The sequence below is a fragment of the Sinocyclocheilus grahami genome, unplaced genomic scaffold (genome assembly GCF_001515645.1).
Source record: "Sinocyclocheilus grahami isolate Dianchi unplaced genomic scaffold, SAMN03320097.WGS_v1.1 scaffold18.1, whole genome shotgun sequence".
Taxonomy (NCBI): Eukaryota; Metazoa; Chordata; class Actinopteri; order Cypriniformes; family Cyprinidae; genus Sinocyclocheilus; species Sinocyclocheilus grahami.
In genome coordinates this window covers 1,365,453-1,376,967 of record NW_015505197.1, presented here as the reverse complement: position 1 = coordinate 1,376,967, position 11,515 = coordinate 1,365,453, and the positions used below count along the sequence as shown (strand labels likewise).

Genomic DNA, 11,515 nt, shown 5'->3' with positions numbered 1-11,515 from the left:
TACGAAAAAGAAAACCCAATTTAGGTCTGAGCTTTTTTAGAAGATTTTCAATATGAATATTAAAACCCAACCGTTCATCAAGCCATAAGCCCAAGTATTTATAACTATTCACTCTTTCAATACAGTTCCCTTCCAAGGTTAGAATAGGTGGAACCGTTATTTTGGTACGACTACGAGTAAAGACCATATATTTAGTTTTGTTAGCATTTAAAACCAATTTCAGTTTTAACAATGAAAATTGCAGTGACCGAAAGGAATCTTGTAACAGCTCTATGGCTTGATTCATAGACTGTGTAACTGTATAAATAATTGTATGTTATTTATGTTACATGATATTTTATCAAAAGTTTCAAATGGTTCTCAATGAGAATTTCTCAAATATATATATATATATATAAAATGGGGCACCAAAGTGTAAATTCGTGAAAACTGTCCTTTTTTTGACACTTGCTGACTCATGCACGCGCTTCTATTGGCTACGCGCACGGTTTTTACGTGGGCGTGCACGAGTGCTACTTCCCGACCACGGTTGTCATATGACTCCGTCTGTTCATCCGCTCACAGCGCAGATCTGTTTACACTTAGACAGTTTAATTTAACTAAGAAAAATAATAACAATGTCTACATTAGTAGCGAATCGGCCCGTGGATCTGAACGGCCCTGAAGCAGCGGCGAGGCAGCACGCTCAAGCCGTGGTCAGGAACTACATCTCCCAGCCCAGACTGAGTGAGTGGCATTCACTTTTCATTCATACAGCTAACAGCAGCAACGCATCTGGCGTTTCTCTAGTTTTATTCTCTTCACTGCTCTTTAATCTGCATTTTGTGTTTGATCGGGGTTAAACACCGCCAGATAATAGAGCTGATCTGTTGCTAGTGTTGTCAAATGTCATATTGGAGTCAAAGTAACGTTAGCACAGCTGTCATGCTAACACTAGCTTGACCTGTTTATTGTAAATCGATCAGCACTTTTGCTTTTTTTCACTAATTTCCTGAACGGTGGTTGTTGTAAATAAACAAAATAAATGTGGTATTTAAGCTCATTTTAATTAGAAAGTGAATAACCTTTGGTGTCTTTGAAGGTCTAAGCAAGCAAGTGTAAACATGCTAGCTAGCTAAGCAGGACTAAATCTCATTATTTATAGGCAGATCGCTTAATCTGATCTGAAGTCGTCGTCGAAAAACTACAATAAAACCTACATGTTTTGTTATAGATTTCTTTAGGTTGTATTTAACTGTTATATGAGTGTTTGAATGCTCCATCTGTGAATGGTTTATTGAGCTTCATCAGTTTAAACCTGATAATGTACACAATTGCACACACACAGAGAGAGAGAGAGATGGAGTGATGATCCCTCTCATGGGACATTATATCACGTGACACCCAGCTATGCTGCTGAATAATGTGCAATGAGGAACCTTCAGCTTCACTCAACTCATGTGACTTTTGTGACAGAAAAAGTTGCATATGTTTCTTTTCATAAGGCTGATTGAAAGTCCTTGTTGCAGAAGTGTAGTCATTTTAAATGTTTATTCATAATCTTTCAAATGCTGCAAGAGTGTTTCCTGTTCTGCAGATTTTCCTCTGGAATAATGTTAGTATATTCCATCTACCAGGTTGCAGAATAGTCATAATCATAAGTCAATAATCATAATGATTCTGTCTGGAAGTTAATTAACAGTTACACACCAGAGAGTATTGGTTTGCCAGGCTCTAATTTTGCTGTGTGATCACTGGTTCAGCTCCATCTTTTAATCAGCTCGTGCTGTTTTAGTCTATCAGAAATATGGGCTACTGAAGAGTGCTTTTCATCCTTGTCCATCATGTCTTTTCAAATGGACTATCACTTTTGATCATTGTAATAATTGAATACATCTTTGCTGAATAAACATTAATTTCTTTCAGAAGAAAAAAAAATCTTACTGACTTAAAACTTTTAAATGTTAGGATACCTACTGGTGTTGAGTTCGGAGGTGAGCTAATGTGAGATTTTTCTGTGTTCTCGTGGTTTGGTCCTGCTTGAATTGCAGAGGATAGTGTATATTTTATTTATGGGGAAGTAGGCATCCTATGAGCCAAACAATCAGCCTGAGAAGTACTAGTATGATCAATGAACTTTTTTTTCCCTATTTTATCTTTTATCTGTAGTTTTTTTTTTTACCTATATTTTATTCTCCCCATTTTTCTCGAAACCTCACAATATCCTGCATTCAGCCTGCTGAAACATCAGATAACACCACATATTCATAATGTGCAACCGGCATCTCTTCGATAACATAATTTGACTCTTGTGTATGATGTTTAAGCACTTGTGTAGTTAATTTTGTTTACCCCTTTAATGGAGTACCTTGCTAAAATTACAACTCGTCTGGCATCTTTCTCTCATTTTTTCCCTTTCATGTGTATTATTGATGTTATTCACTGTAAATTTCATTAATTTAGACCTCAAAACACACTGTCCCACTGCGAAGCACAGGTAGCGTGTTTCTCTTTTTTTCTAAGAGTGTCAAAGGAAAGCTCAGGCTAAAAGCCTCTTAGCAAACCAGGAAGAAAATAAATTACTTAATGGAAGAATTGAAGCCTTCCCTTCTGAAAGCCAAAGAAGCTGCATGCGTAAAGACCCCCGATTTGAAACGCCCCTCAGCATACTGTTAAAAAAAGCCTCTCTAATGTAGGCATGCCAGATAGCAGCACCATTTTTGTGCCTCATCAGTGGCAGAGTGCATGCTGATAGTGGGCTGTGATTGAAGGCAATGAAGACTGATGGGAAGGCAGACACACAGATCTGTACCCATGAGTCTTTGCAGCGCCTGATATGCCATCAGAGTTGAGAGGCCGTGTCTGTCAGCACAGGTCTGATCGGTCCTGCTTTGTCCTTAAAAAAAAAAAAAAAAGGGCTGAAAAACCCTGAAAGGACCTTCAAGTTTAAAACTTTTTTTTTATTTCAAATTTTAAAAAAGAAAATAATATTGAGGTCATTGAAAGGGCGCAGCAACAGGAAAGTATTCTTGCATTTTGTTAAAAAATGTTTGATATGTAGAGAATGCAGATATCAAATATTTTCAATTCAATCACACATTTAGTTTTTTTCACACATTTTTCTGTTTCACAACTTTTTTGTCATCGGCTGGTGTGTTTAAGTAATTTGTTAGCATGCTTGTGCCCAGTCAAATTTCGAAGATGCCTGAAGAAACAAACAAACAAAGTAAACATACAGTGCATTCATCTTTTCTGTGGAAGAAGAGGCCTTTTTTGTCTTAATCACGTCATTTGCAACAAAAGCAATTAACCCAGACTGTCTATTCGCTTTGTTTTAATGCTGAATAGACGTTTAAATGTGCTGAAAAGACATTCAGCACGGTAATGGTATTTCTGTGAAGAAACAATTACCCGTAATGACATGGTTATAAACAAATCTTTCAGATGTCTCAGCCCTCCTTTATTTTATCCACTGTTCCTGTTGCTAAACCTTTTGTCCGCCTGTAATTAATCAATTGTCGTGACAGTGAAAAAGAAAGCCCGCGGTGGGCGTTCGACTTCATCTTGCCATCAAAGAAAATTAAATGAAAGACGAGTATAAAATAGTACATTTTCAAAAATAGTATCCAAGTATATAAAATTATATGGACTACTTAGATTGAAAAGGAAATAAAATCCTTTTGATCCCATTCTGCACGTCACGTATGACACACTGTTTTTCTTGCTTTTTGATCTACAGTTTTGTCTCAAAAGCATATTGTATGTTTTTTGAAAAAATTAAAACATTTGTTATTGTGCAGCTTTGAATTAATGAATGCAATTCTAATTACAAAATACATTTTATTTGTGCTGTGATTTTCACATTTACAATGTGAGAGATCATGCAAGGAGAGAAAGCCAAATGTAAAAAAAAAAATCCCAAGATAGATGAAGATGGAGGAAAAAACCTGACAAGACACATTACAGAACGTGCAAAATATTACCTAGTTGTGTTGAATACTAGGTATTTAAATTTTAGTTTGTTTCATTTATTTATAAATATTATCTAAATATTACCTAGTTACATAGTATGTGTAATAAGTTACATGTTATTTTTAATTATAATAAAAATCGTAATGTATCTATTTATTAATGCATAATTATGGTTTAAATTATATTTATATTTTAGTTTGTGATTTAAAATCTAGCGATTTATAGTCTTATAATTTATAGTCTGTGACCATCCAAAAACACCTGATGAGTGTCTATGAATTGTCATTCATTGCCTTATGCACTTCAAAATAAAAATATTTTGCATAATTCTTTTATATTTATTTTTTATTTTTTGCACAACGTGCAACAGACAACTTTTTTGTACAGAAAATAGTAGGATTAAATGCGTTATTAACTCATTAACTTGTTTAAAGTTTTATGTGGCTATTTTTTGAGATACTAAAACAGGGCTGTCCAAACTCGGTCCTGGAGGGCCGGTGTCCTGCAGAGTTTAGCTTTGAAATATTTATTTATTTCTGACATAAAAGTGACTTGATTACGCCATTCACATGAAGTTTAATATGAAATATGACAAACAGCGTAAACTTCCTTTGTCATAGGGGCCCGCTTTGGACTTTTGTTATAGATCTGTTGCTAGGCAGCGTATGGGTGAAAACCTGCCTATCCCTGCAAATCACTCTCAAACTGTTGCAGTGACATTACGGCTGTTTCGATCTATTATAACTGCACCACTTTGTCACCTCTCCTCGAGAGGCAGCGGGGTTAACCAGCTGTCTCAGTTTAGCTGTCACCCCTTCAGTCTGCATCCTGCCAGGAAACACACTCAGATTACAGCTCTTCCCACAGTCCTCCCCTCATACACACACACACACATACACAGTCGTCTGATTACACACGACCCAATCAGTGGATGCATGTGGGGAGTCCTCGGTTACAGCCTCTACCTGTGGGGTTAAAAGCATTCCTGTTTGATGGGGGTGTCATCACTGTGGAGGTCTTTGTTAGGACAGATGAACAGCCACAATTGCGTGTGTGTATGTGCATGTCTGTCTTTATCAGACTGTCTGTGTGTTGCATGCAGATCTTGCTTTTGTTTATTTTTTTAGGGGACTTTTTAAAATTTTTTTGGTAGTTTTGATGGCATGTCAAGTTCATTTCTTTTCTCATTTAATCCTAATGCCACGTTAGTCCAAACATAGCTTCAGACTCGATGCATCTCTGAAATGTATCTTGAAAAGTGCGTTACATTTATTTTTAATAACAGAACCTTACCTACATGGTAAACTTTGATTAATCTTGCATTTTTATGCAGTTTGTTATTTTATAATTTAACATTTAGGCTAATTAATACTTTTTGATTTTAAAATCTATAATTAATTATCACATTGAGTATTTTCTTGCATATTGTTTTTTTACATTTTATTTCAGTGACTTATCAGTTCATAATCACACATTAAAACTCTCTGCTGGGGAATTGTTCGAATTTAATTAGCTAGCAGTTTTTTTGTTTTCAAGGAGGCTATAATCATATGTTAGTGTGTGAAATCATGAAGGCCCTTCAAACAATATCTCCAGTTTGTCATTAATATTTTTATACATCCAAAATGATCATCTTTCAAAACAGATTTTTTTTTTTTGATACGTTGTCCACTAAATCCAAAACCTGCCCTTCTGAGTGTAGCACATTGTGCTGTCAGTGCCATAATTGGATTCCCTCTGTTAGCATTGAAGTCCAAGAGAACACCATCAAGGTCCTCTGTGAGCGCTGATTCACTGTCTTTCATGCGTTTATCTATTGGTCATCCAACGTTTCTCTTTTTTTCCTAAAAGCATTTTATTGTGTCCCCCAATTTTTACATTTGTTCAGTGTTCAGCATGTTTCTGAATAGGCGTATCATTGAGTTTAGAATCCAGCAGTTATTATACGTATTTACAGGACTGCGGCCCCAATTATGGTCACAAAAATATATATATATTTTTTCACAGAAATGTGCTAATGTGCGTTTAATCAAAAGCACAGTACTACATTTTGTGCCATTTATGTTTGCGACGACAGGACGGTATTGAACATTGTCTGTGCTTACAGAATAACTGCATGGTTTTGTAGTGTTTTGGCAGGTGGTTCAGTTAATTTTGCCATTGAACATTTGTTCACTTATACAGCTTAAACAGTCTGTTCATTATTCTCTCAGTCAGAATGTAGAGATATCATATCAAACCAGAGTCTCCAACTTATGAATCTGAGTTATGAAGCCATTGCCAACAGGTTCGGTAATTCGATTTTGCTGTAAAATCCACTTTGGAGCCTTCAGAACCGTTTCGCTTTCCTTAACGCACAAATGAGAATCTTTTCTTAGAATTTCTTAAGTTGTACAATTAAACCCCATTCTTCATTTTAAACCTTGCCTGTTGAGGACTATGCCAGCTCAGAATGAGATTTCATTTCTTGTCCTTATGCTTTCATAGATTGTCCTTGGATGGATACGGACATCTGTCCCCTCCACCAGGATCAGTCTTTTGCAGCTACGTATCAAAAACGCCCAATGTCTCAGAATTCATTATCAAGTAAAATGTGTGTCTTGTGGGGTAAGTTTAGTGGGTGTCTTCATGGCGGAATTGTGTGAGCCTTGTTTGTCTGTTTAATGACAGTTGCATTTGTGTCTATCTGATCCCAAACATGGGGCAATTAGCACTCTCTTTTATTACATCTTATGGGAAACCACTGTGTGGATGCTCAGCAAAAAAAGAAAAAGAAGCACAGGAGGATGTGCGTGAATGAGACAAGCCCGGCACCTTTGCCTGCGCTTTTGTATCGTTAATTCAGTTTCAGCGCAATGCTACCGGCCCCCCAAAAAAACGCCTGTCCCACCATGTCCCCCCTCGCTGTCAGCGCTTCTCTTTCACAACAGAGATGGAAATGTGTTGGAATGCTCCATGCCTCCTTTCAGCACCACTTGAATGGGCCCTTTAGTATTTCACACCAAGGTGTCCTTTAGGGCGCGGGGTCAGGCTACCAAAACAGCTTCTACCGCCGGATTAGAACCAATTAACATCTCGGCACACAATAGGCCCTGGCAGCTCCATAGGCCTCACGTTGACCCGCTCTGGTGTTGCATGCCTAGCCCTCGGACCGACACACTCAAACTCAAGTGTCGTGGGAGGGGTGGGGAAAGTTTTTCAAGCCTAATGGGAAATGTTGCTACTTCACACCATGTGAATGTATAGCCATTTTTTAATCTTTATTTTACAAGGCCTCTTATGAGGCACTGAGTCCTCTGTGTGTGGAGTTGAAGTGGGCCGCCATCTTCATCACAGAGCTGGAAGGCGATTGGCTCATGGTTCGACAGGGTCGTTTCATCACCCAGTTTTTTTATTTATTTTGTTTTTTTTAAATAAGCAACTGTTTTGCTTATTTATGATCCAATTTTCTTTCACTGTATTTGTACATCTTGTTTTGTTCATTTATTCTTGCATATTTAGATGAATGTTAATTTTTGCTTCCGTTGTTTGACAAAAAAACTAGCGGCATCCTGCTTTGGTAGAGCAAATTAGCACCTGCGTGCCTTCGTTTAGCATTCGTCTAATGTTGTGCACAATATCGGAGCATGTCATGAGCTATGTTGGAGTAAAGATTTCAGCTCCTCACTGTTTTCCATTAGCAGTTTTTGCGTTGTGTTCGAGAGACTTTTAAGGGGTTGATGTACAATTATATGGCCGCAATTTTCCAGTCTCGTAATTATGATCACCTCTCAGTAAATAGACATATGTATCTCCTTTGAAACATATGGGCAATTTGTAGGGTAAGTGTAGCTATTAAATCCATTTTATAAGCATCTCCCTGTGAAGCACATATTGCAATTTGTCTGGGCTGAGGCAAAAAGGACGGAGGGAAGGAAAAGCCCTAATGTCTTGAAAAATGATGGAATTTGCAGAAAGCGTGCATTTTAGGGTGTTCGCGAATTTGTGGAACGCATCTGTTTTTGTGTGTTTTGAGAGAGTGGATATTCAGTGTTAGGGTGATTTGACTACTGTTTTTCTTTCACTGTAATAACGGCAATTATGAGACTAATCATTTATTTAGGGAAGACGTGTTGCTCAGGGAATCATCATAATGGGAGCTGAAGTCTTTCACCTGCTCAGCTAATATATATTTTTTGTGAGAATTCTTGTTTTAGACATATTTTGAATGTTTTCTAGATGGACGGCAGTATATAATCTGTCCTTTTTTTATATAATATTTTGCTGTAATATCAGCAGTGCATACTACTGATGGTAGAATAGGAATTTGGAAAACAATACTTAAATGAAAATACTTTAATTTCAATATGAGTAAGATTGATGTAAGTTTTATTGATGATCATCTGACCAAAATACTAAATATACGAAAATTAATTTTTTTATGAAATTCATTGTTTCCATATGTTTTATGTATTTCCATATGTTTTCAATACATACACTACAATTTAAAGTTTTTTTTTAAATATCACTTTTACTCAGGAAGAGTGAATTAAATTAATTAAAGGTGACCGTAAAGACATTTATAATGCTACAAAAGATTTCTATTTTAAATGAATTGCTTTGTTTATAAAAAAAAAAAAAGTCCTGAAAAAATATCACGCATTTCATAAAAATATTAAGTAGCTCAAATGTTTCCAAAATTGAAATGTTACTTGAACAGCAAATCAGCATTATGATTTTAGAAGTATCATGTGACACCGAAGAAGACTGGAGTAATATTAAAGCTTTCACTGTATTTGTGATCAAATAAATGCAGCCATGGTGAGCATAAGAGACTTCTATCAAAAATATTACAAACAAACAAAAAAACTTTTGATTATAGTGTGTGTTTATAATTAATTCTGGCAAGGCAGTAGCTGAAATTGAGGCAGCTCTTTGTAGCCAGTGTACAGTATTAATTAATCAAGGTACTGTTAGTTAATGTTAGACACATTTATCTCCATTCACTAGCAGAATCACAGGGCAGCCAGAGAGGGGAAACACAGCAGACGACTGTCATTTAGTAACTGTGATACTTCTCAACTCAATAATAGATTGTCACAAGACATTTGAGTCTTTTTTTTCCCCGTGCAATATTCATAGTGTGAATATTCATCAACTGAATGGGATTTTGGCACAGTTCTTCCTTTGTTCCTCTAGCTTTTTAAAAATTTTTTTTACACAAAATCAAACCAAAATCAACAAAAATAAAAAGCCATAGATAGCAAGGGGAAAAAAAAACAAAAGGATGGAACCATGTTTCTCTCTTTCACCCTTCCTTTTCTCCTCAGCCAGTAAGGAAAGTCATGATGTGCAGGTGTGTGTGTGAGTGTGTGTGTGAAACGGCAATAGTGCATTGACAAATAATTCTGCTGTCTGAAGCCTAATTAGTGACATAGTGTCTGCTCCCCGTGGGGCTGCTGTGCTGGGCGTTAGAGACAGTCTGTTCTCATTTCCTGCTGCCTTTGATATTAGACCGCAGTCTGACGGTGCACACAAAACTGACACACTGAGGCGTGATGGACAACCCAGAGCAGACAAAGCTAACGCTTCTCCATCTAGCGTGCACAATCTCTCTCTTTCACACACATATACACACACACTGAAACAAAGTGAAAGGACACACACCAAATTGGCTCCTGTGACAGGACGGCTAATGTTTTCCCATGCAAAGTAAAAGGCCAAAGTATGAGACCACACCCTCTGCTGCTAATGACAGCCCACCCTGAGCATGCACCTGCAGCCTGGACCAAAACCAGTGGCTGGCTTTCCATAAAAGTGTTCATTAAAAAAAATCACTTCTTATATTGAGGAAATGAAAAAAAGTCTAGTTTTATTTTTTGCTTCTGCATGATTAGACTGGATAGAAAAGAAGGTATTGTGACATGTTGCAGGTCAGATTCGAACCTTCCTCGTCTATATGAGCACCACAGCGCCATTTTTTTAGAATGGTTTCTGAAGAATTTTTAGAATGGTTTCTGAAGGATCATGCAACACTGAAGAAGACTGGGAATAATGACCAAATTACCAAAAACACTTGGTCTCTTTTTATGAAAATACTTGTTCCTTAAAAAGCGCTTTTTATATTAAGGAAATGAAAATGTAGTTTTATTTTCTTGCTTCGGCATTATTAGACTATTAAAGGTGACATGTTGCAGGTCAGACTTGAACCTTCCTAACCCAGATGAATACCACAGCAATTTCTCTCCTGTGTCTGATGTCTCTGTTGTTATATTTTGGGCATGCTATGCTTGCTTTCTGAGTCATAGTTTGTTAAGGACGGACTGTCCAAGAGTGATTCAGGAGTCACACGAGCCCCAGTCATGATGGGGGAAAAAGTGTCGTCTTAAAAGGATACTCCACTCAAAAATGAAAATTCTCATCATTTACTCTGCCTCATGTTGTTCCAAACTTATATGTATTTCCATCTGCTGAACACAAAAGAAGATATTTTGAAGAATGTTTGATAACCAAACAGTTTCAGTTCCCATTGACTTCCATTGTATCTGTTGTCCATACAATCTAGGTCAATGGGAGCCGAAACTGTTTAGTTGCTAACGTTCTATAAAATATCTTCTTTAATGTTCTACAGAAGAAAGAAAGTCACAGATCTGAAACGACATGAGGGTGAGCAAATAAATGATGACTCCTGTATGGCCTGTCCCTTTAAAGTGACATCTGTGCCCCACTCTCCCTGGCCTGTTCAACCCAAAGATAGTTCATCCTGTCACCCTAAAAGGAATGTAATTGTTTATATAGGCTATATGAGACTTTTTGAGCACCTGGAACCATCATAAATTACCATAGTCTGAGCCAAGTAATTGTCCCTCATGGAACAGAGTGAAGATGTCGTCCCCCATCGTGACATCTGCTGAAAAAGCCACCTTGAATGTGCTAACGGTGTTCTTCAAGCCCTGACATTTGGACATGGAAATTTATGAAAGCCATTTAGAATGCTCCAGTAAAGGTCACTGTGTACAATTAGATGCACAGGTGTCAAGAGAAAGAGTCCTCATTTCCATGTGATTGTGGGCTTTTGTAGCAAATTTCATGCACTTTATTGGTCAGAGCTAGTGCTTACAGTTTGTATATGCATTTGTGTGTGTGTGTGTGTGTGTGTGTGTGTGTGCCTGCACTCACACCTGTCAAAAAGACATGCAGCAACCTAGAATCAATAAAAGTTTCCCATATGTCTGTTTAGTAATTGCATGTTTGCTATTCAGGTACGTCTCAAATGGTCAAATAAAAATGCAAATTGAAGGTGTAAATTTTAATATTAATTTTCACATCTTATATGGCTTCCTTTTGCAGGCAGTACAAAGTCACAAAAAAATGTTTGCTGTGTATGTTTTTACATTTTGTGTTGTTTTTGTCATTCTCAGCCTACTCTACCGTGTCTGGTGTAAATGGGCCGCTGGTTATTTTGGACAATGTCAAAGTAAGTCCTTTTTCTGTGTTTACAAAAACTAAAGTATTTCAAAATATGAGAGTTTTAAACTTACATTATTTAAAGTGACAAAAATAAAGGAGGACAGTTTGATTTTAA

General features: G+C 37.0%; 1 protein-coding gene across 1 annotated transcript in view; it reads left to right on the top strand.

The window, feature by feature from the left end:
• Positions 1 to 485: 485 nt before the first annotated feature.
• The window catches only part of atp6v1ba (ATPase, H+ transporting, lysosomal, V1 subunit B, member a), a 28,161-nt gene continuing 17,131 nt past the window's right edge, over positions 486 to 11,515 (top strand). Inside the window, exons 1-2 of the mRNA XM_016235250.1 lie at positions 486 to 726; positions 11,352 to 11,407. Of these exons, the coding sequence (XP_016090736.1) occupies positions 618 to 726; positions 11,352 to 11,407 (165 nt within the window). The 5' untranslated portion in view covers positions 486 to 617. The remainder of the gene's footprint in view (positions 727 to 11,351; positions 11,408 to 11,515) is intronic.